The sequence below is a fragment of the Hemicordylus capensis genome, chromosome 6, assembly GCF_027244095.1.
Source record: "Hemicordylus capensis ecotype Gifberg chromosome 6, rHemCap1.1.pri, whole genome shotgun sequence".
Taxonomy (NCBI): Eukaryota; Metazoa; Chordata; class Lepidosauria; order Squamata; family Cordylidae; genus Hemicordylus; species Hemicordylus capensis.
Window position 1 is genome coordinate 40,189,666 of NC_069662.1, and position 25,650 is coordinate 40,215,315.

Consider the following 25,650-nt stretch of genomic DNA (forward strand, 5'->3'; position numbering starts at 1 on the left):
TTGAGTGTTTTGAGCACCATTTTAGAGGGCTGTCTTTCCGGGGAGAGCGGGTATACCAATTGGAGTTGGTGGGTAGACCAGTCCTCCAAGGCGGGCTGATGCGCCAAGTCTGAGGTGGAGGCCTGGTCTATCCGCTGTGTGCGGTGGGTAGACCAGGCCTCCGCACCAGACTTGGCATGTAGGCCTGCCTTGGAGGACTGGTCTACCCACTGACCCCAACTGGTAGACCAGCTCTCCCCGGAAAGACAGCCCTTCAAGATGGCGCTCAAAACACTTGAAATGTTTCAAGTCAAAGCGGGGTTGTTTTGTTTCGAGCTCAAAACACTTGAAACGGCCCATTTCAAGTTCAAAACATTTTGTACATCCCTATTGAATCATTAAGCTACCAGTGTCAGAACCACCATAAGCAGTCTGGGGGGGGAATTCAACTACTCAGGGACAAGCATCAACTTTTTTAAGGCATTAAACCTGGGCAGGGATGACAAAGAAAATGGCAACATTCTTAGGCACTAGCACCGATTGTTCTAAATGCCTGGGATTATTTTCAGCCTTGTACGCATTCACATTATGTTTAAGCATGAAATGGGAACTATGAATGGCATTCATGCCTACGAGTCCAAACCAAGGGTGCTAGTTACTCCAGATGAATTAATCCAGAGTCAAAAGATGTGATCCAGCATGTTTATTATAAATTAAAACAATTTAAAGCAGTTTGCACACTGGAAAACACTAAGGAACCGAATCAAAATCTTGACCTACTGGCTCTACATGGGAGTCTGACACCAACATTATTTATTGTAAAATGTATGTGCTACCCTTCATTTATACGAGAGAGAGAGAGAGAGAGAGGGAGAGTCAGAAAACTCCAGGGTCATCAACACAAAACAATAAAGTACACACCAATTTAAAACTGCAGAAAGTAACAAGGACACATCAGAGTGATACAATCCAGTGAATAGAGGCATTAATTAAAATTAGCTTCACCAATGCAGGCAAATAAAAAGATCTTTGTATGGCACCAGAAAGACATCAGATTTTGCACCAGGAAAGATTCTCTTCTTCAGTACACAGCTGAGACAACCCTCTCTTGCTGGTCACTATTCACCTAGCCAGAAGAGGGAGGGACTTGAAAGAGGGCTTTTGATGACAATTCAATGGTTTGGGCAACTCATGTGGAAGAAGATAGTCCTTCTGTTACCTAGGTTCCAAATTATTTAGCGCTTTTCAGATTATGACCAGCACTTTGACCTGTACCCAGAAAAATATCATCAACTCTTTTGAGACCTTCACAAAACTAATTACACACCTCACCCTGCAAAATGCACTGATTTACGGTTAGCACTGATTTGCTGTTAAAGTCATAGTGACACCGGAGAACTCTGTTACAACAGCCATATTCCCACATTACGTTCAAGCATATGCAATATGTGTAGTGTGTACAGATTTGTTCAGGCATATACAAATCCACTTGCCAGCTCATCAGTAGCGAATGCCCCCAGCCCTCTGAAAAGTATTATTATTATTACATATTATTACATATTATTATTACATACATATTATTATTACATATTAAAGTAGGACACCAGCACCACACAGATCTCCTTCCCAGAGGATCCATTTCCACTGCCATTTTTGAGAAGTTAGGAAACAGCAAGACTCCTTTTTGAGCAGTAGGAGAAGGCTCACACTGTTTCTTACTATTTCTATATCCCACTGCAAATGACAGAAGACCCTGCTTCTCTCTCAAGACCTCTGCCTGTGTGCCAGAAAAGGACCTGAGAGAAAGAGATGATTGGTGGAGACTACATATCAGAGCTGGCTAGTGAGTTAAGCCAAAATTTGTGGGTCCTTGGTAAGTAGCTACAGTTCTGCACACTGCATGTTCAATGCATATACAGTGGTACATTTCCTATTGGGGAAATGCTAGACTAACAAGCAGAAGGTTGCGAGTTTGAATCCCCGCTGGTACTATATTGGGCAGCAGCAAAATAGGAAGATGCTGAAAGGCATCCTCTCACACTGCGCAGGAGGAGGCAATGGTAAACCCCTCCTGTATTCTACCAAAGACAACCACAGGGCTCTGTGGGCGCCAGGAGTCAAAAATGACTTGACGGCACACTTTACATTTACCCTGTGTTTGAGGGGGCCTGTACCCAAGTACACTTGTTTTTTTAAATATTTCCTTCAATGGTACAGCAGGGAAATGTCTTGCCAAGTGAGCAAGAGGTTGCTGGTTTAAATCCCCGCTGGTATGTTTCCCAGAATATGGGAAACACTGATATCAGGCATCAGCAATATAGGAAGGTGCTGAAAAGCATCATCTCACACTGCACGGGAGGAGGCAATGGTAAACCCCTGCTGTATTCTACCAAAAAGAAAACCACATGGCTCTGTGGTCGCCAGGAGTCAACACAGACTCACGGGCACAACTTTACTTTACTTTTACATAAATAGAAAAACAGAAATATTTACAAATGTCTACTCCTAATACCCAATTAAAACTGTATTTTTTAACATACATCCATTTTGAAGGTTCACTTTTTAAATGAACACATTTCTTCATAAACACAAAAACATGTACATGTGCAAAGAAACACAATGTCTGAACAGAGTTAAGGTTAGCAGATTATCTTTATGCATGTTTACTCAGTAAATCCCAAGAAGTTCAATGAGGTTTCTTGTAACTGGACAGTGCTTTAGATTTGTTTTGCTAAGTAAGCCATTTTCAGAACTTTTTTGTTGAAAAGCAATATAATACTGATGATGGTGGTGATGATGATTCTTTCTCCCGTTTGTGTCTTCATGATTTCCCCATGAGGTATGTCAGTATTATTCCTATTTTACTTTACAGATGGAAAACTGAGAATGAGACAGAAGCTCTTCTCACAATCGGTTCTTCCGGGTTTACAGGGAGAGCAGGCTTAGCTGGAATGGGCTGGAATGGGCTCAGAGCTATTCTGCATCACAAAGGACAGGATCCTTGCATATTCTCCTTTTCTGATATACCATGGAAGCTAGTAATAGAATGAAATGTTGGGTTTCCTCAAATTTAAAGCCAATGACAACTCTCCCATGACTTCCTAAAACAGGACCACCAGTTTTAATGAACACAGAATATCCATAGAACTGTTCACAAAATACATTCACATCATTAAATCATGTAACCCATAACAGACATTCACAGATACCTAACTCCACAATGTAGACACTTTTCACCATGCAAGCACCAAGGGCCCTATATTTCCAAAATATTCACTTGGCAGCTACATCCAATGGAACGGAGTAAAGGGTATGCAGAGCAGCTGCACCGTGTGTGAGCTTGAGATATGTAGGATATATGGAGGAAGGGCAAAGAGTTATCTGACATGAGAATGTTTGTCAGAGCGAGACACCTGATCTCAAAAGCTTCTTAGGAGATCCGCAGTAGTGTATGGTTCTGAACAACAAAAAAACAAGCACACCAGTGGCAATGCTGGTTTAGATTTAGAGAACATTCATGAGCACTTGGTTAGATACCAAACAAATTGTTCATCTTTCCTTGGGAGTTCTAGTCAGTCTCTAATACACTAATCAGATGTCCAGAGGAATATCCAACAAAAAATGGAAGGAGAGGGAGAGGGAGAGAGAGAGAGAGCGCCTTTGCTTCACTACCACTTTTCTTTGAGGGGAGTGGAAACAGAATCTACAGCCTTCAACAGTATGCCTCGTTTTCATCCTAAGCAAGGGTGTTCTCACTGAAGTCCATAGAAGCCACACTGAAAACAAAAACTAGACTAAACTTCCAATCTCAAAGGATCATTCCTACCTGTTCCAAATTGGTTACAGCTTGAGATCCTCAAATACATGGAGAACCACACACTAAGCCAAGATCCAAAGAATCGTGCAACTAATGTTGTGCACCCAAGTGAGGGTGGGGGAGATTTGAGCTTATGATTCTCAAACAGCAGCTTCTCCCTACCAATGATACACAGGAAATCACTTTTAAAACTGAAAGGAGCTTCAAAAGCTTTGTGACATGGCATGGGGGATCAACTGTTCAGAGAGGAAAATGGGGAAATTCCACTGTCCTGGGTAAGCTAGAACGGTAGTCCTTTGGATCCTGGCTCAGACAGTGCTGCCTCATTTATATGCAGAGATGCTTTTTCTTCTGATACCCTAAGCGTAATTGGCAGAGCACAAATAAGGCAACAGACATAAAACTATATTTGTTGGGCAGGTGAAGGCAACTCACAACCAACAGAGTTTCACTTTCTTTCCACAAATCTTTGCCACACCATCTTTTGCACACCTTTTTGAGTTATTTTCAGAGGAGAGAGGATGCAACAACTTAGCTGTACCACTTCTAGAACTTGTCCTCCCCCAGATGATTTATTTTTCCTCCTACAACAAATATTCTTGTTTGGCCCAAGCTTCACTACACTGTCAAGAAATTGTAAATTTTCCCACCAGGGCTTCTCCTCCCTACTTTATAAAAAAAAACTTTCATAGTTCACCAAGGGAAATACATTCTATTCACAAATTGAGCAAGTATCCGAGGAGGCTGCTCATTAGCTACTAACAGCCCCTCCTAGGAGGAGACTTGAGGTGTATTCTCTCTCTTTAGTGGTTGTTAATTTCAAACACAAAGCATGTGTTATTTTTCAAGAGGGTCTACTTTTTTCCTGAACTTTACCAAATGCTTGCTGGTACAGTCCTAGCAAAGATTCACATTCTAGATGTATTTGGAGCAGAGTAACTTAAAAAAGAAAAGAAAGAAGGGCTATTTGTTCTTTTAAATTCGTTTTCCTACAAACCCTAAACAAACACCAGCAATATTTACTAGTTCTCCTAAACATTCTTTCCCCACCTTACACTAGTGAACAAAACCACTTAAATAAGAACAAAATAGGTGGTTGGAATTCTCTCTCCAATTCATCATTTTGACCAGAAAAATACTCCTTCAATCAATTCAGATTGTAAAGGGACCATTTTCCACATTGCAATTGGACACATTTTCCCTAGTCTGGGTGGTTTCACATGTGGATCTACTGTGCTTAATGTGCAAAAGCCAGACACATGGGGTCACCAGAATGCATCCAGCAAGCCAGCTGTGCATGCAAAACTACATGTATCCTATAGGGCTCCCTACATCCCAATCTATGCACAAGCTATAGAACTATAGCACTAGGCACTCAATTCTGGGGTACCTTTGATTCCTTGCAACCATTCTTTGAATTCTGGTTGTTAGTAATGAAAGTGTGGTACTATCTTTTAGCTGTAATCTTGTTTCTATGAACACAGGGTGTGTAGTATAGTCTTGTGCTATGGTTTTCTAATACAGGAACAATTCTACTTAAACTTAAATAATTACCCCCCAAAGATTAAGATCTTTGTCTAATTTTTTTTTTCCTTTTTCTGTCCCTAATACTTGTTCCTTCAAGTTTACTTTTACACCTTAACCCAGTTCATAAGACAAGAAATGTTTTGCCTGTACAAAAAAAAATGAAGCAATACTAAACAGGTAAATCCACTAAAGAGATCTGCAGAAAGCAAAACAAAACCATTACAAAATAATCATACGTTTCACATATTTAAGCAAAAACCTTAGCATGATTAAGATATTCCAACTTGGGTTTTGCCCCAAACAAATGTTAATGCTAACTCTTTTGCTGGAACATGGATAATAATGTAAATTAAAGTAAAGAATTTTGTAGTCATCCTTTAAGCGCGATTGATTGACTTATTGATTTGAGGGCAAAAAAACAACAACCCTCCTATCTTCAGCTAAAGCTTTACAAGACCACATGAACATATATTACAAAGATCTAAGATTTCACACATTCTGTTACAACGCACTGAACATTTACAGTATAGTAATACTTAAAACAGAGCACATGTATTGATTGGCACACTCTACTGTTCTACAAGATGCCTTTAGCAAATGTTATTGGAATTCTACAGAAATCATTTCAAACCAAATAAAATGGTTTTTTTTAATCCTAAGAATTAAAAAGCAGGTCACTTTTGTGAAAAACACAACTATACCTGTTGATAGCTTGTCTTAAAACCATCATCATTTGCAATATTTCCCATTAGTTAGAATTTTGGTTAGTGAGGTACAATCACTGTTTCCGCAGTGACCAAGTTTCATTCTCTCCAGGCAAGTCACTTCCAGTCTTCATATCTGGAATGTTTGCTTGACGGATTCACTTAATTTTCCCTACTCTCATTTTCAACCATTCATAGTTTTCTTTCTCTCCCCCACCTCACAATTCTATCCTCTTCAATCTTTTCAGTCTCAGACAACCCCACCCATAAACTCCAAACATTTCTGAACATTCTTGAGTCTTTAAAACATCTTTGAGGCTATTTTAATTAACCCTTTCCACCACAAAAAGGAATTTGCTGACTCTTTAAGGAATAACACTACAAATTTCCCTCAGCCTTTTTCTAATAAACATACAACTTAAAACACACACATGCCAACCACACACTGTCTTCTTCTTTTCCTGACTCCACACATTCTTATATGGCAAATTAGAGCACTTTCTTGTTACTCAAGTTCCCTAGAAATCAAGGGGCCTTGCCTGAGAATGGTAAAACAGAGTAGAACTATGACCATCCCAAAATAGTATTGATCTAAAATTTACAATTAAGTTGTTTGTTGATATGCAGAACATTTTTTTAAAGTAGGAAACTCCAAATTCACTTCCCCATATGTACGTCCCATTTACTTAGGAAAGACTCAAAATAAAGTCTGTGTTTGGGATCTCAGATCTTATTTATTGAGTTTCAAAAGTGGTTTAAGATAAAATACTGCAGCAGCCAATTAATTAACTGAACTTAACATGAATGTGAAATAAGCCATCAATTTTGATGGAGATAAACCCTTCAGACATATACCCAGTACCAACAGTTATTTCACAGGTAACTAGCACATTCTGTATCTGTTTTCATTCCTATTAAAGATAGCCAAATTGAGAGAATGTGGCATAGTTTTGATGTAGCATATCTACCATTCATAAAGCCATCAGAGATAATACTCATCCCTTAAACAAACTCCATCAGCCAACCTAAGCATTCTTCTTAATTTCTAGTTAGTGAGGCTCAACAAACAGGTTGAATTTGGGAGGGTGGGGGTGTTCAATAAACCAAGGGATTTTATTTTTAAAAAATCACTGAAAAGGAAAGGAGACTTAATTTTTATAGGTTGTATTCTACCTAAAAAGTGAACATATCTACAGATCGTGTGTGTATGTGTGTATAACTCTTTCTAACCACATGTTACCAAGACTATGCTAATCATATTTAATTAACTAGTTCCTGATCTGTGTATCATTTCAAAACAGGAAAATCAAGTCCTAAGAAAAGTGAGGGAACACACACACACACACTTGAAATACTCAATCTAACATAGGATCATACATTTTTATCAAAAGGGAATGGAAAAGATGATGAAATAAAGACTACCCTTTCTTGTTTTAACAACTTGCCAAAGTCTCAACCAATCAACCCCCCACCCCCATTCCACAAGCAAGAAATGCAAACTCATTGTTGGGAAACTTTATCACACATCCTGGCCACAAAGTTGAAAATGTATCTTATGTCAATCTACAAATAAAATCTTAGTAGTGATGTCAAATCACCTCCTTTAAGGAGGACTTTGAACAGTCAGACATGGCCACTGGGAATGTGAAGAAAGCAAATTCATGGAGGTAAAGCACACCAAGTGATAAGAAGTCTGGACATCTCTTTAGTCAACTTGATTTTTCTAGAAAAGTATCTTTCTCAAGTTTAATAGCAGGCTTATTTTCTCTGTGAATACACATTTAAACATAATTTGCTTGAATTACAAAAATCATTAAGTGATCAATCAGCATATGGTGGCTTGCTAGCATTACTTAAAGTCTTAAGGGAAACTGAATTTAGGAATCTCTCAAAATTACCAATGTTCTACAGAACTGATAGTTGTTTTTTAAGCAGTATTAAGGGGAAACTAGGATAACCTTTTATTCTAGTCTTCTTTCTTTCCTCCCCCACCCCCCAAAATTTATTATGCTTTGTTTCATTCTGAAATTGCCTTCCCAAAAACTTTTCTTCCAATTGTCATTTAAGACTACTGCTACACTATGTAGACTGTTACAAGTCTATTGATCACTCTATTACATAAGGCCTCTATGCCTGTTGCTACAATAAAAGAAATTATCAAATAGATTTTGGGACCCTTCCAATCCATAGAGGGAGCTGTGGGAAGCCATTCATAAATTGTTTTATCCTCCATCAGCACATTCTGCTACAAAGTTTGAAAGCCCAAGAAATCCAAAAATGAGAAGTTGTCATGTCACAACAAACAAACAGACACTCTCACATTCACTCACCACCTCCTAACTTTATTCTATTTAATTAAACTACTTAGTAAATAAATGTTCACTTGGAATTCTAGTAGAATTATGAATTTTGTGTCTACTTTCTAGTTTCCATATGAACGAGGGATAATTGTAACTTTTTTCCTAAAGGCTGGGGATATTTGCTACAGTATGCCTAACCAAACACGCCAAATATAATTTAGGCAACCAAAGACCCAAAACATATGAAATCTAGTAGTACTTCTTAAAAGCATGGTGAAATAACTACATCTCCATAAAAATGCATAATATTCATAGGAGCAGCAACAAATGAAAAACCAATACATTCTTTTCACTTCAAGAATCAGGGCCAATAGTTCCCTGCTTGTTTAATTTTAGCAAGAAAATTAAAAGAAAACACAGAAAGATTGAGGGGTTCGTCTTTTAATATCACAGAAGAAAACCTTGTCAAGTAGAGAATTATACAGTAAATGACATAACAGTTTTAACAACAGAGCCACTGCTTCCAGTTTTTAAGTTATCACTGAGGGCTTTACTTTTTTTTTTACTTTACTATGTCAAAAGTAACTTTAAAAAGGAGTTGAAAGAAAATATACTGGTTGGCTAGGAGAATTGATTCAAACAGCTATCTTCTGGAGTGGAGAATGAAAACCTAAATACACCCAACTCCAAACGGGAGGTTTTGTTGCACAAATTTGGATTTTTAAACATATTTTTTTCTTATTCTATTTCAAACATTGCCTTTCAACATGAAAAAAAAATTAAAGAAATTAAACCATTGGATTACCTTTGTTTTTTAGGTACTGAATGTTCAATCTCTAGCTGTTTTCCATGTAGCTCCACTTTGCCTAAAAACAAGTGTATTTTTTAAAAAAATATGTATGAAAAGAATCTGGACACCATTCTGATGTACAACCCCCTCCTCCCCTGCGCCCCAATTCCTTGTATTTTATTAGGGAATGCAGGTGGATTTAAAAAATAATCACTTTGTCTGATTCCCCCCCACTATTTTATTTTTTATAGATAAAGTAGATTTCAAATGGAGATGACTAAACAAAAGAAGAAGCCAAGCAAGGAGGCTTTCTCAGTGTCATACTTAAAAAAACAAACAAACCCAAATTGAACTCATTTCACATTTCCATGCTGAAAGATCTGTTTCATCAGAGTGAAGATGAAAATAAGAATTGTAAGGCCTCTTCTATTGGTTTATTCCACCCAACTTGCTTGGGCTTTTGAAGCACTCATGTCCTTTTCTTTAAAAAAAGAAAATCAATGAAAACTGTATGCAGGAGGGGGGAAAGAATGTGAAACGAAAAGGACAGGCTCTAATTTTCTAGGGATTCATTTTGAGTAGGAGGTAAAGGAGATTTGTTCTCAGCAAAAGTCAACATCAGGTTTGCTTGCTAGTTCCCCTGTGCCTCTCTCTCCTCTCTCTTAGCAGCATGGCGACCTTCGCGCTAATACACACATCACATGCCCCAGGAAACCCAGTTTAAAATCAAAATGGCCAAAGTCCAACACCTCCCCTCCTTCCTTCTCAGATCCCTGTTTTAGAAGAGACCCTTTCCATCCGCCAAAGCAACCCACTCACCCAAAGTGCAAAAAAACAGCATTTGCTTGCATGGGAAATCCCAAATGGTCTTGCAAGATGAACAACTGTGTGGGGGTAGAGACGAGAGTTGATACCAGAACCAGGTTTAAGGACATGAGAGTTACTTTATTTATTTTTTGCACCACTTCATCTCCAGTTAGAGGAGGCCTGATTCTGGGGAGCGCTGTCCACAGAGGGAGACCACCAGGAGATCAAAGAAGGAAAGAGTCTGTTTTGCACTTTTCTATTTTCACAGTAGTGGAACAGATTTGCCAAATTTTATGTATTTAAAAGGTGTTCCATCAAGTGTTGGTAAAAAGATCGGGGGGGGGTCGTCCACTATGGTGGTGGGGGGAAATCTGCGTGAAATAGAATCGGGTAATGATTTTTTTTTTTTAAGGGGGCCCTCTTGAAATCCAATGGAAGTAGATGGGAAACCCTAGGCCCAACGAGGCATTTATTTATTTTTCACGAGAATGAACACACGGGCACACACACCTTGGTTCTGGACTCCGGGATCAGACAGAAAAGTGGGAGGAGGGAGAAAAACAACCCCCCCGACACACACCCACACACTAGGTGTGCAAAAAATACGAAACGAAAGTGAACTTTCATTGATGACACAGAAAGGGAGAGAAAGAAACAGGGCGGAAGAACCACGAGCACGGGAGAAGTGTGGCTGAACGCATCTTTACGAAGCACGTTTTATGGCTCTTTGAACAAAAAAAAAATCACTAGTGTTTGGGGTGCTGAGATGGTGTTTTTATAATTTGTATGTTTGTGGGGGTGGAATTTTTTTTTTCAAAAGTCCCACGGCTGCAAGAGGAATTTTAAAAGAAAAAGAAAAAAGAGAGGTGGAAAAGAGAAAGAGAGATCCATTTGGCTTACCAGAAAAAGTTTCGATGGCTTTCATGGCCCATTGGTCATCTGGGCAATCGACAAAGGCGTAGCCAGATTTCACCAAGAACTGGCCACTGAAGGAGATTTTGTGGTCGTTGAAGACTTTCTCCAGATCCGCCGGAGTCACGTTCTCGTTGAGGTTCCCAATGTACAGCTTGTTCATGGCTGATGCGTTTTGCACAAAATGTTGGGTAGGTCCAAAAAGGGAGGGAGTCACGGGAGGTGGGAGGAAGGGGGGGAACTCACACACCGGGTGGGAAAGGAGAGTGATGAAGGGAGGGTGGCGGTGCCAAAACTTTGGATTCTTTAAAAAAAAAAAAAATCCTTTACCCTCTCTTCAAACAAAGTTTCTTATTCAGTCTTGGTGACCCAGTAAGTTTAAAAAGCCAGTTATTTGGGGTGTGGGAAGGAAAGAGGGGGGATAATCTAAAAGGAAAGGGGGGGGAAATGTTCCGTGTTTTGCAGAATCAATGGGGCTGATGGATTTGGATGCAACTTCGTGTGGCGGGCTTGGGAAAATGGCTCTTTCTTTTTTTTCCCCTCCCCTCCTTCCAGCGGCCCCCCAACTCCTTTTGAGTCGCAACTCATGTGTCACACACACATACACACACACTCACACACACAGAATGTCTCTGAGGCCGAGGCAGGCTTTGGCGCCGCCCCGAAATAAAATCGACCTGGAAAAATGAGTGAAAATGTTTGCAAGAGGAAGCCACGTGGTGGATCCAAAAGAGGACCACCCCCTCCAAGGGGAGGGGCGGCCGCGCGCACACACAACGCACACACACTCATGTGTTCAGAAGGAAGGCTGCTTTTTTGCTTTAATGGCAAATACTATTTTATTTACTTTCCCCACCCCTCCGCCGAAAAAACCCTTTCCAAGCTGGTGCATTTCCCATCAGAAGCACATCTGCAAGACACCAGTTTTCCCTATTCCACTCCCTCCCCAATCCCGCCGTCACAATTTCCCTCCTCCCCCTCCTCTTTCCCTAGCCTTCTCCCACCCCTCCCCCCATGAGCTTAGGGTTTGAATGGGCTTTTCTGGGTGTACTACTTATTCAAAGGGAGCTAGGAGGAAGGGGGGAGTCTCCGTGTGCGTGTTAGACCCAAAGTTTCCTCTATTCTGCCTGCAGAATACTGCAGAATCTGGGGTTCCCTGTAGTAGGGCTATAAGGGATAAAAGGCAACAATTGTTCACGAAATGCAGTAGGGGAGTGGGTTGTGGCGTGGGGGTGGATGAGAGCCATATTGGATCTTCTTGCTCTGCGTGAATAGTTATGAAGACTTATGGCAAAAAGATGGCCCACCACCACGAAGAGATTTATTTATATCAAGCCCGATTCCCAAACTTACATCTCGCAGTGCAATTGTTCTCTGTGCCCACCAAGCTACTCAGCGGGGAAAGTGGAGGAACACAGAGGCGTGTGCAACGATTCTTTTGACACACACCCCCTCACACGCTAGTCCTTCTGTACGCGAAAGAAAAGAGGGAAAGGGATAAAAATACACAAATAAGGGCTGGAGGGTGTGTGTGGTGGGGGGGAGTGTCTTTCCAAGCCGGTGCTTCTCCTCCTCAAAGGCGATGTTTAACAAATCATGTCCCGATCCCAGATAAATGGTTTTAAAATAAAGAGTGCCTCTCGACTAGGGAACAGTCTTCCCCATATATCCATATAGGCGGGGGGTGGGGGCAGAGGGATGTGAATGTATTTGGTCTCCCGCTTCTCTCCACTGCCCAGGAATGGAAGAAATGCAAGCAACACGCCCACCCACCCCCTACACCTTTGCGTTGCTACTTTTATAGATGAGGGTCTCCCCTCCCACCCCGCTTCTGATTAAATGTGTAGGTTCTTTTTGCTTTGAAAGGGACAAGTCTTCTCCCCACTATGTAACGAAAATAAAGGGGAATCCAGAAGGTGGGGGGGCATGGTGCACGCTCTATGGGAGCAGCCACTGGGTTCCATGAATGGAGATCGGTGGGAAGCCATCAACATTAAATATATATTTCTCCACCAACCAAAAGGGTGGCGATTGAAGGCTGCTTCCGCTTAACCCTTGTCTAGCACTCGGCAACATGTGCTCCTTCTTCCCTTTATTTATTTATTTCCCCCCACCCAGCCCATCCATGTGTATTCTTTTCGGGAGGAAATGGATCGAGTTATTGCAATAAACGCCTTGCAAAGGAAAGAACTTCGGTTTTATTGCTCTATAGGAAAAAGAAAAAGAGAGAGAGAGTGACGGTGATGCTTGAGTTTTCAGTCACTCTGGGGATGGGGAAACCTCTTTACGTCTCTAACCTCTTTGAGTCACTTTGGCAACCCAGAGGAATCAAAAAGATGCTGTCAGGAGGAGAATTTCCTGAAAAGGGAGTGGGGGAGAAAGAGGAAGATGGTGGATGCTGCAAGCCTTTACCTCCCCCAGCCTCACTTTTAATGTCCTTCCAGGTTCCCAAGGAGGAGGGGACAAAATTAAAGGGCTGGTGCAATAGCGAAGTTGGCTCTGAAGAGGCGCCAATTGTCCCTCAGCAACGTTGGTCCCTGCCATTATAAAGAAGAGATGGGGAAATCTTTTAAAGCATGCCAGTCACAACCCACCAATCCAAAGAGCTGGGGGTGGGGGAAGGGAGAGGAGAGTAGGGGGAAGGGGGTTGGAAGGGAAATTGCGAGGTGGGGGATGGGGCAGGGAGGTTACATCGCTGGAATGTGCTGGACCTTTAAATGGCTGCTGTGAGAGTGTTAGCATGTGGGTATACACCCCCCCCCCCCGAAATCCCGGCTAGAACTAAACTATTGCATTTGGAACCTTTATTTGCATGATTATGAATGGAGCTCTCACCATGAGGTGGTTGGGTTTTGCTTTTTAAGCAACGGATCTTAAGAGCAAACCATTAAAAAAAAAATCCCATCACAAATATGGACTGTGTGTGGTGGGCAGGAAGGATCGATTCTCCTGATCGAACTAGAAATTTGATACACCCATGACTGGAATTCCTTTCGGCTTTAGAAATAAGTGGTAGCATTCTTCAAATGAGAGTCAGCCTCTCTGGGTGTTTGTTTTTTTAAACATTTAGGAGAGAAATGATTAACAAGGTTCGTAGTATCTGTGAATCTAGACAAGAATAGACCTTACTTTTAACGTTTTCCTTGCACTGAAATCTACCACAGAAACTGATTTATTTTTTAATCTTTCATAAAGTTTTAGTAAGCTACAACATCAGGTTTCGATTGTAATTCAAGTAGTAAGCCTAAATTCAAAGCTCTCCTTTGCTTCGTTAAAACAAAACAAAACAAACAAAACCAAAATCATTCTAAGGTTTTGACCCCCCCCCCTTTTAATTAATCTTTTCTGGTTGGAGATAGTATTTGATTACTGGACTCACTTTTCTGACCTCAAATGGTACAGATATTTGTGAATGAGTGTATTTGAGGCAAGAATGTGATACAACAATTTGACAACTCCCTTAAAAACATTTTTCTTAAATTTTCAGTTCAAAAATAACTTTAAACATGGAAGTACTAAAGGCTGCTTTGAGGAATATTTTAAACAAGCAACCTTTTAAACTAACAACAAATTTTTAAAAATGAATTCACATATTCACTCAACTAAAATTCAGGTAAGTATATCCTTTAAATACACCCTACACCATAAATATATTCAGGTATAATCTTTGGACAAATTCCTCAAACAAACCTCACCCTCTTGATTAAAATCTCAAATAGTCTTCTATCAGTGATTGATCCAGCCCAGTTGCTTTTAATCAAGAAAAGTTTTATCTGCATTCCTCTTGGTCCTTTAAACGGAATAATAAATAGTGTATTTACAAAGAAAGTGCTTTTATTAAATACAACTTATTAAAGTTGTTAAAATATACCAGATATTAAATCTAAAGGCAAAAAGAGTTATTGAAATGTGATGAGATTTCATTTGGAGCAAAAGTCATTTGTACATGCTAACGAATTTAAAATACTTTAGAATCTGATTGTTTTGGTTTATAGAAGCGTGCTCATACCATTCACCTTATAAATACTCTTTGCATGTATTCTGAAGTCAGTGAAAACAACCTCAAAAACAGCCAGGGTTTTTGGCCCCACTGTGTAAAAACTGTTCTTGTTTTTTGTTTTCTGTCTGTATCCATGTATGTCTATGCCTGCCAGCTTACAAAAGCTTATGCCACAATACATTTGTGAGTCTTTAAGGTGCCACAAGACTCTTTGTTGTTTTTCCAAGCAAGGGCTTCAGTTTAGAATAAATCAACAGTGTCCCCTTGATGGAAACATTCCAGATGCAAAACATTTAGAGAATGTCCACAGAAGAGGCAACTAAATCATTTTAGAGGTGGAGGAGGGTGGACTTGTAGCCATTCACAACAAGAAAGGCAATAGAGAAGAAGCTGGCATGGTTTAAATTGTGGCGATCGCATATTTTAATGAAATTAACATTACCCTTTCCTTTCTCCCAGTACTTTTTTCTTCCTGAGACTGCAAATATTGCCTCTACATGAACCAGAACTCCAGTTTTAGCTACTGCACTCAAGAAACATTATATGAACTGGATTGTTTTCCTCTGTTTCATTCAGTGCTTCCCCCCTTTCTTTCATATTTCTTTTGATTTGGTTACATTATTTAAAGCCATTCTGGACAGTTGAAAGAGAACATTCAACTTAAATGAGAACTCCCTCAAGTGGAAAACCTTGAGTCATTTTTCTATGCAAGTTTTTATTTTTATTTATTTTCCCTTCAGTATGTTTTCTTTCTTGATAGATGTGTATTTTGTATCTGTTTATACAGTCATCTTGCTATGTTGCCCCCATAATATTCAAGGATTGATACTTTTTAATTTTTAAAGCAAATTTAAGAGGCAAGAACAAAGAACAGACATGGTGTGCCCATTGTTATAAAACTGTTTCCCCACTTTACATACATAATAAACCATTAGGTGTTTATAATTAATTTGCATCAATGGACATAGGTGCTATAAATCAAATATTTACTATAAATCAGATTTTTGCTATAAATCAGATGTTTCTTTATCTATCTGATCAACTTTTAATTTATTTTCCTAAGCAACTACTAATACATTTACATAACATTCCAGTTTATTGATTTTTTAAAAATCACACTTTGGAAAGTATAATTTAGCAGCAATTTCACAAGGCATCTTTTAATTATCAGATGTTTGAATAATTTGAAATTAATATCAAATATCCATGATATAAAACACAGGGTAGCTTTTAATAGATGCATCTGAAGAGATTTTGTTAGGAAGTGCCTTTGCTTCAGCCATAGAGAACATTTGTTTTACATTCTGTATGGAATTTAAGGAGTTAATGCTGGGAATTCACAGAATTACATCACTTATTCTAGACATTTGTGAAGCTTATATCTTGATCCTAAACATGTTCATTTCATTGCAATGGGTCTTGCTTTCAGGTAAGTATCCATAGGACTGCAATCTTAATTTAAATCCACATCTTTATGAAATCAATAATTTGGTATATAAGAAATAAGTCACAGTTTTCCAGCTTTTTCATGGGAGTTAACAAAATCAGTAACTTTGTCAAGATTTTGTTATAACAGGAATACAAAAATCAGAAAAATATAGAAATGTCAGTATAGCTTGTTGTTTAAGTTAAAAATTGTTCTATGTACATTTTGTTGCTGTTGATCAGAATACGAAAGTGTTTCAGGTTAAAAATGAAGCAAGTAACACACAGGGCTTTGACACCTTGAACAAATGTCACCATCATGGGAAATAATTTTTCCTATGCCATTAACATCACCTTCTAATCTCCATTATTCCTCCCTAATTACCGCCTATTTATTGCATTGTGTCTAATAAATTTGATGTTTGTCAGTTTCATTCAGCTTCCAAATAGTCAGTTTTGGCTGTTTAGAAATATTTGAAGGAAGGCACACCTGTCTGTGTCTACCTGAAATGAATGCATTAAGTCTCAAAGACCATTGCCCTAGTTTACTTTTTTAAACATAAGTTTTAAAGATCCCCTCGTGCATTGCTCTTCAGCTGGTGGGTCAGGAAGAGACATGTCCTGAGTTTAGGCAGTCATAACAGTGGTACCATCACAATTTTCTTTATGTTGTCTAGCTTCAAAAATAAACAAAAGGCTGAAGAAGAGAAAGAGAATTACCGGATGCAAAAGAAGACAGGGTTCCTATATCACTAATAGTTCTAATCTCTAATAGTAGTAGAAGTTATTTCAGCGTCCAGATTTTCTCATCCTTGCATGGCAAGCAAAACCAGCTGAGATTCGTAGAAACATAGGAAGCTTACTTATATTGAGTCAGGCCATTGGTCCATCTAGCTCAGTATTGTCTATACTGACTGGCAGCAGCTCTCCAAGATTTCAGGCAGGTGTCTCTCTCTGATGCTTTATCACTGAGCCCCATCCTCTAAGGGAAATTTATTACACCACTCACATGTAAAAACTCATCCAAATGCAAACCAAGGCAGACCCTGCTTAGCAAAGGGGACAATTCATGTTTGCTACCTCAAGCTCAGCTCTTCTCCCCATCTTTTCATCTTCCATCTTTAACAAAACTAAAAACTGCAGGAGCCCTGTCCTCCTGGCTATCCTAGAGAGAAAAGATGGACATATGTAATCAAGAATGTAATTAATAATTTAAATTGTGTCCTGTGTTGTAGGGTGGAATTAAATATAGCCTGATAAATTTGAATGCTACTGCACTGAGCATATGCCAAGTCTCAAGAAACTGTACTTTCATTCTAAAAGTTTTCTGGACCTAATAATGCCTCCTGATGAAGAGGTACCAAGGTTTTTCCTCTTAACCTTACAATCTCATTCATTCATTTACCCCCTCACCAATGCAAAGAAATTCACAGGGGCCAACATCCTGCTTTTAATTGACATGCCCACCAATACGAGCAGTGGGTCAAAATGATAGTCCTTCACGCGTCTGGCAGGCTGCAGATCATTAGGATCTCAGACCTGCCATGATTTAGCCAACCCCACCCCACAATGAAACATATCATGATATTGCTCAATTTGTGGAAGGTATAGAGTTGACAATGGCAAACTTTTATGGTGATGCATGACAGTAGCCTAACTTTAAAAGAAATGCTACAAGCATTTTGGAAATTTTCTACAAGCAAAGCAGATTGATATATACATATAATGTGGTGAGTTTATATTCCTGTTTTACAAGCAGTACAGTTTCAGTTGTGTGTGTGTTGTGGGGGGGGGGGGGGGAGAGCCAGGTTGCTTCCCAAAGGTGGCCTGCTGTCAAATCCAGTTGCAGCTGCCTCCCACCATGTACAAGTGAAAACACAGGAAGCTGCCTCTCACTGAGCCAAACCCCTGGAACATCTAGCTCAGTATCGTCTGCACAGACTGGCAGCTCTCCAGGGCTTCCAACACAGGTGGGGGCGCCCCCTTCATGAGGCAAGGTGAGGCAGTTACCTCAGGCAGCAGATTACTGGTGCATCGCCTGGGCAGCAAGTTGCCCCCACCCCTGTATTCAGACTAACCCTTTGGGACAGATGGAAGCGTAATAAGGAATGCCTCTCCTCACACTCCTTGCAAGCCTGCAAGAAGCATGAGGAGAGAAGAAGAGGCTGCTAGCAATCGTCCCTCTCCTCCACCCCCTGGCCTTTTTCAAAGCATCCCCTCCCCTCTTTTGAAAGGGGGCTGATCCTCTCCCCAGGGTCATGGGACAAGGTAGCATTTGGCCCCTCACCTCAGGAGCTAGGATACCTTGAGGTATCCTTGCTGACAGGGGTCTTTCTCCAGCCCTACATGGCAGTGACAGGGATTTAATTTGTGGTCTTCTGCACACAAAATAGGTACTCTTCTGCAAAGTAACAGCCCTTTCCATCCACCTGGAACGGGAAAGAGGAATAGTTTTGCCAGCCCTCCAGTGGTCTGGAGTCTCTAGGAACTGGCATCCATCTCCAAGCGACTACTGAATGCAACCCTGGAGATTTCAGTGGCTTGAGATACTATGAAAAAATTTGGGATTCTGCCCACCCCCCCACCCCCCACCCAGGAATAGCCCCAAGAAGAAGCACATGAGGAAGCAAAAGGATCCCGCAAGCAGGAGGAGGGACTCTGTTCTCACTTGAGCAGGTCTGTGTTTTCCTCAGTCTGAGGAAAATTTCCTCGGTCCATTTCATGTGTACCACAGCCGTGTGGCAACTGACTGAAACAGAACTATCCACACGGCTCCATGGCAAGCAGTTTCTGTAGTACAAACCTTCCTTCCCAGGTGGGGCAATTTTAGCCATTTAATCAGAAATCCCCTGTGATGGCATGGTTGAAGGCACTGCACCGGACTGAGGAACTAAAACACACAGCCAGGAGAATAATCACGCAGTGCAGTTCTTGCTTTGCTGCTTGCGTTCAGACTTCCTGCTTGAATATTCCCTCATATTAAGAACAAAAGCAAAAAGCTTCCCTTCACCTGAAAAGCAGGCGTATCAGGGCTAGGCTGGAACCCTTCTCTTTACATAGTAATTTTGCAGATGTAGAACATTCTGTTTCTTTTAACTGGGGGAACATTCAAAGATACAACCTCCCCACCACTTCTGTAGACTGAATGGTATAGTCCAGTGTTTCTCAACCACCGGTCCGTAGACCAGTGCTGGTCCAAGGACCGGTGCCGATTCCGCAAAGCATTGGGTACCAGTCCGTGGGGCATCACTAATAAAAACCACCCCCAAAAAAACAATTTAGGGCCAGTGGGGGCAGCTGCTGGGAGCTCTCCGGAGTTCATTTCAAGGCAGCCCTCGCTGCTGGATAACGTTCATTTTGATGAGTTAAAGTTATCCAGCAGCAAAGGGCTGTCTGCCTAGAAATGAGCTCCGGAGAGCTCGCTCGGGCTCCATGGATCCTGGGTACCGCCCCCTTTGCACATGAAATCATGTGCAGAGGGCAGGGCCTGGGATCCATGGAGCCCGGCCAAGCTCTCTGGAGCTCATTTCTAGGCAGGCAGCCCTCGCTGCTGGATAACGTTCATTTCATTTCCTCAAAATGAACGTTATCCTGCCGCAAAGGCTGCCTGGAAATGAGCTCTGGAGAGCTCCCAGTAGCAGCGGCCCCCTCTGGCCTGAAATTGTTTGGGGGCGTGCCTGGGAGTGGGGGGTGAGGGGGACAACCCCTTTACTAACTGCTGGTCCAGGAAACTGTGCATGAAGAATGTACCGGCCTATGACTCCAAAAACACTGGCATAGTCCATAGCCGCACCATGTGGTTCTCCTGAGGGTGTCTTCCAAGGCTGCACAACCTTGGCCCTTCTGCCGACATTGGACTACAACCCCGGTCATACCTTACTATTGGGCACTGTGGCAGGGGATGATGGGAGTTATAGTCCAAAACTAGTTGGGGGACGACGACAATGTTTTGCAGCCCTAATGTTTGGCCATGCAGCATTGCATCCAAACAGTTCAGCGTCATATGGCAGCCAGGCTATAAGTCAGAGACTGAACTGACATTATTTGAAGGAGTTTGGAGGAAGGAAAGAAGGGAGACGGGTGACAGCTGGGAGAGGAGATGATGGGTGAGGGTGAGAGGACATAAAAAGCCATGCAGGATCAGATGGAGTTTCCATTTGCACCAGCCAAAAAGCCTCTAAGGAGCCCCAAAGTATGAAGGCAATAGCCTCTCCTGTTGTACGTCCCCGAAATTAGGGTGGCCCATTCACCAGGATGCACCTCCACTCTCTAATAATCAGCCAAATTTGAGACCCAAATTTGAGAACGCTTGCCTTATAGGTTGTGGTAAGGATTATAAAATGATTTATGTGAATCAGTTTGAGCATTTGGAAGTGTTATACTAATGCTAAGTATTATTATTAAAGCCATTTAGGCTAACGGCCATCACCACCTTCTGTGACAGCTAATTCCACAAGTTCACTACACATTGTGTGAAACAGTAATTCCTTTTGTCTGTTCTGAATTTACTGTCAATCATTTCAACTGAGTTCTAGTATTAGGAGTAGAAGCAGGTCTCTCTGTCCCAGGGCTGCACAACTTCGGCCCTCCAGCTGTTTTTGGACTACAGTTTCCATCATCCCCAACCACAGTGGCCAGAAGTTAGGGATTATGGGAGTTGTAGTCTAGCATCTGCAGAAGGGACTTCTTGCCATGCCATCCATAATTATAAACCTCTATCATACCCCACTCCTTAATTGTCATTTTTCTACACTAAAAAGCCTTTAGTCAAATGCCAAACGCTTTAGCTTTCCTTGGAAGGAAGATGTGCCAACCATTTTGGTTACTCTTTTTCGGTGCAGTTTCCAGGACTGTGCTATCCTTTTGAGATGGGTTGAACAGAGTCATACACAGTATTCCAAAGTCAGACACAGCATACATTCCTCTTAAAACATTACAATAATTGCAGTTTTATTTTCAATTCTTCCCCATTCCCAACACAGAATTTGTTTCCCTCCCCCTGCTCCCCGCCACTGCACAATGAGTTGATATTTTAACTGAGCAGTGCGTAACACCTCTTTCCTGGGTAATCACAGCCAATTTAGACCTCATCAGCAAATATATGGTCAGAAATTTTTGCCCCAACTTGCATCACTTTGGACTTATTTACACTGAATCTTATTATTTGCCGTTCGTTGCCCTTTCACTCAGTTTGAAGAGAGCCTTCTGGAGTTCTTCACATTTGACTTTGGATTTCCCTATCCTGAATAATTTGGTGTAATCCACAGACCTCAGTGCTCATCAGTGCTCCAGATCTTTTATTAAGAAGTTAAATAGGAGTGTCCTGACACAGATCCTTGTTTACTTTTCAACAATAAAAACAAAAAGTAATTTTTTCCATGTACTGTCTTGCATGTGTGTGTTTGAGTTACGTGCAACTCAAGCACATTCAGTCAACATTTAACTGTCTGGATAGGCTATTCTAGAGAGAAAGAAAGGGAAGCATGATTGTCCATGATTTTAAAAAAATGCTGTATTTATGAATAAAGGTAAAGTTGTGCCATCAAGTCGGTGTTGACTCCTGACAATCACAGAGCCCATGTGGTTTTCTTTGGAAGAATACAGGAGGGCTTTACCATTGCCATCTCCCACGCAGTATGAGATAATGCCTTTCAGCATCCTCCTATATCGCTGCTGCCCGATTTAGGAATACCTAAATACCTGTTTAACCATATAAAGAGAAACAAACAAACAAACAAAAACAACTGTTATACATAATTACAAAAGGTGCCAAATCTTCTGAAAGTAGTATATCGGTGAAGTAATACAAGAGGGTCTAGCAATCAATAAATTACTGTAATTCAAAAATCTTAGCAAAATCCAAGGTGTATAACATTCACAATTTTTCTACTTAACTGGTCCACTCCCTTCTTAGCTGCAGAGAGCTTATCAAGGAAACAAGGTTCACATGGGTGCAAATATTATTATTGTTGTTGTCATTTAAAGTATTTACATACTGCTTTTCAAGCAAAAAAGTTCTCAAAGTGATTTACACAACAAAAGGCTTGAGAAAATAGGTCCCCTGTCCCCATGGGGCTTACAATCTAAAAAGAAACAAAAGGGAGACACTAGCATCAGCCACTAGAGGGTGTGATGGAACAGTTGCTTTCCCCCTGTTAAATATAAGAAAGCCAACGGTTGAAACGGCTAGTTAGAGTCAAGATACATCTATCCCCAAATTAAAAAAACACAGCTTCTAGAGACCCAGGGCAGAAAAGCTAGTGCATGTTTATGTACTCCAGCAACATTTTTAAAAGTCAGCCCCAACATTTTCCTAAAATTTATTTTAAAAACAAAACAAAACAGGGGTGGTGGCTGTTGTTTTTGCCAGCGATAGGTGCCAAGACAGAGTGACTCCACCTGCTTAATAATGACACTTGGAGCATATGGACTTGGAACAAGCTCGTTGTCTCCATTGTCAAGACAATGATCTTTCCTTTAAAACAACAACAACAACCCAAGTTAATACACGAGAGTCTCTCCCAGCCCACACAACTGCCAACCCCTGCCCTCTTTCACATCCTGCCTTGTCCATTTGACATGGACTGTAAGCCCTTTAAAAAAAATTATATCCAAGGAGCCCAGAGCAGTGTACTACACACTTAAGTTTCTCCTCACAACAGCCCTGTGAAGTAGGTTAGGCTGAGAGATAAATTACTGGCCCAGAGTCACCCAGCAAATATCATGGCTGAATGGGGATTTGAACTCAGGTCTCCCCGGTCGTAGTCCAGCACTCTAACCACTACACCATGCTGACTCTCCTTTGCCCAAGTTTCCTTTGGGCAAGCAAACTTCCACCAGTTCTGGATACAGCCTCCCACATTTTAAATACACTTTACTGGCAGACCTTGATAGTTCCAGTTTTGTGGGGAAGTTCAGGGACAGGTCCCCTCAGAAAGGGCTGAAGGTTTGCAAATGAGGCTCAGTATCTGGAGAGCTGGTCTTGTGCTAGCAAGCATGACTTGTCCCCTTAGGGTTCTGCCCTGGTTGCATATGAATGGGAGACTTGATGTGTGAGTACCGCAAAATATTCCCCATAGGGGATGTTGCCACTCTGGGAAGAGCATCTAGGTTCCAAGTTCCTCCTCTGGCATCCCCAAGATAGGGCTGAGAGAGACTCCTGTCTGCAACCTTGGAATAGTCACTGCCAGTTTGGGTAGACAATACTGAGCTAGATGGACCAATGGTCTGACTCAGTATATGACAGCTTCCTATGTTCCTATGGAGGATCAGATGCTGAGCAAAGCAGGGGTTAGGTGAGACGGTCACCTGAGATGGTGGATTACTGGGGCACCAATAGGGCAGAAAGATGCACCCCACGGCTGCCACTAGAGGAACTCTTTGGGACCGACCTGGCCCTTGCAAGCTTTGCAGAGAGCACCATTCCTCATACTCCCTGCAAAGCATGCAGGAAGCACATGGGAAAAGGAGGCTGCTGGCAAGTGTCCCTCTTCACTGTCCCCTGTGCTCTTGAAAAGCTTTAAAGGGTTGCTTTTGAAAGGGGCGTGGCCTCCACCAAGGGTGTGCAGCAAAGCGACAATTTGCACCTCATCTCAGATGCTGACGGGTGTGCAGGAGATAAGCTGGGAGAGATAAGCAGAGGCCAGTCTTATGCAGGTAGTTCAAATGAGGACGGCAAAGGGTTGCACAGGGGCATGGATAAGTGCAGGACAAGAAGGGAGCCAAGCAGGAGGAAAACAAAAGCAAGGAAAGGCATCGGTATTTGGAAACAACTCCAAAGGTGCAACTCGCGTTTGGTTTCCTTTATAAACATACAGAACTAGAAAATTACAAATCGATTGGAATGAAATGTGAAGGCTTACACAACATATTAAATGTTTTTAATCTTTTAAATTATTTTAATTGTTAATTGATTTGATGTTTTAAATGATTTTGTTAATTGATTTGATGCTTTAAATGATTTTAATTAATTGATTTGATGCTTTAAATGATTTTAATTGTAAACCACTCAGAGATGAGTTTTGGGTGGTATAGAAATATTTTAAATAAATAAAAAATTAAATTAAATAAACATATGAAAAGCTTCTCATAGAGACTCGTGATCATTGTAACAATTGTATACCCAGCAGAAAAGGCTGTGTTTAAACAGGATGAAGCCAATGGTCATTCTTGATGTAGAACCGCACTGGATACAATGTGTCATTTACTAAGATGCTGTAAAATCTTCAGTCCCAGATTTTTGATAGGCGGCCGTTTAACAAATGGAAAAATGTCCCATATCTTCCACGGCCACTCTTGCTTTGAGGGAATAGTATAAAGCTTTCAGTGTCTACCATAAATGAATCTTACAGTAATGACAAGGCTTAATATAACTTCATGTAATGTTGCAGCAAGTATTACATGTTACACGTTATTAAGCAGACCGAAGACTGGGTCCAGTGTTTAAAAAGACAGATTTGTACTATCATCTACCAGAGCTTTATTACACAGCTACCACATATGTTGGGTGAAATTCAGCATTGCCAGGTTATTGTTACAAGAACTTCCCCAGAGCGCTGGCTAAAAGCTCCGAATGTGGTTTTGGCTTCGCATGTGGAATTAGCTTGATTATAGGTAGCAGTTTGGTTCCAGTATCCAGTATTGGAAAAGATGGGGAGTCAGAATTCAGCTCAAAAGTTTTAATAAGGGTATATGGAGGCACAGAAGGCAAATGTTTAGTTAGGCAAGGCAATAAATCTTAGCTGATAATCTAGGCAAGAGTAAGGCTAACAATGATATAGCTTGAAGTCCTAATTAGAGATTCATCGGCTTGGCTAAGGTGCTTAGACCAGAGCCTGGCTTAAGGCTTGCCATGGAAAATGCTTGAAAGTGGGGAGGCTGAAAAGAGTTGGGGGCGGGAGCGGGGGAGAGGAGGCTTAGAAGGGCAAGAGGTTAGTTTCCCAATCCTTCCCGGTTAAGGTGGTGTGTTCATTGCATGTTAGCCGAAATCTCCTCGTAAGGAACAGCAGAGAGTCAGGGGAGAGAAGCCAGGAGCAAAGGGCTCCAACTCACTTGTTTGAGAGTCCATAGGGTAGCGACCCAAACAGATTCTGAGATGATGGGTGCAGGACTCTGAGACCATGTGTCCTGCTAAAGGCAGATATACTCAAAATCATGCCCCGAGGCAAGAATTGAATCTACCTGGGGGCTTCTCCTATCCTGTAAGGCAGGCATCCCCAAACTGCGGCCCTCCAGATGTTGCTGAACTACAACTCCCAGCATCCCTAGACACAATTTTTTGTGGCTGGGTATGCTGGAAGTTGAAGTTCAGCAACATCTGGAGGGCCGCAGTTTGGGGATGCCTGCTGTAAGGTGATTCCTGCAAGACAAAAATTAATGGTTACTCAAGT

General features: G+C 41.2%; 1 protein-coding gene across 3 annotated transcripts in view; it reads right to left on the minus strand.

Moving 5' to 3' along the window:
• The window catches only part of IGF2BP1 (insulin like growth factor 2 mRNA binding protein 1), a 122,381-nt gene extending 110,900 nt beyond the window's left edge, over positions 1–11,481 (minus strand). For 2 of the 3 annotated variants that reach the window (XR_008309844.1, XM_053261786.1), the window contains exons 1-2: positions 10,825–11,477; positions 9,133–9,193 (exon numbers count right to left, since the gene is read on the minus strand). Coding sequence is in view for 1 of the 3 variants with exons in the window: in XM_053261786.1 (XP_053117761.1) it covers positions 9,133–9,193; positions 10,825–10,999 (236 nt within the window). In the remaining 2 variants the exon portion in view is untranslated. Of the gene's footprint in view, positions 1–9,132; positions 9,194–10,824 lie in introns of all 3 variants that reach the window. The other variant, XR_008309845.1, reaches the window with a different exon arrangement.
• Between the last annotated feature and the right edge of the window lie 14,169 nt (positions 11,482–25,650).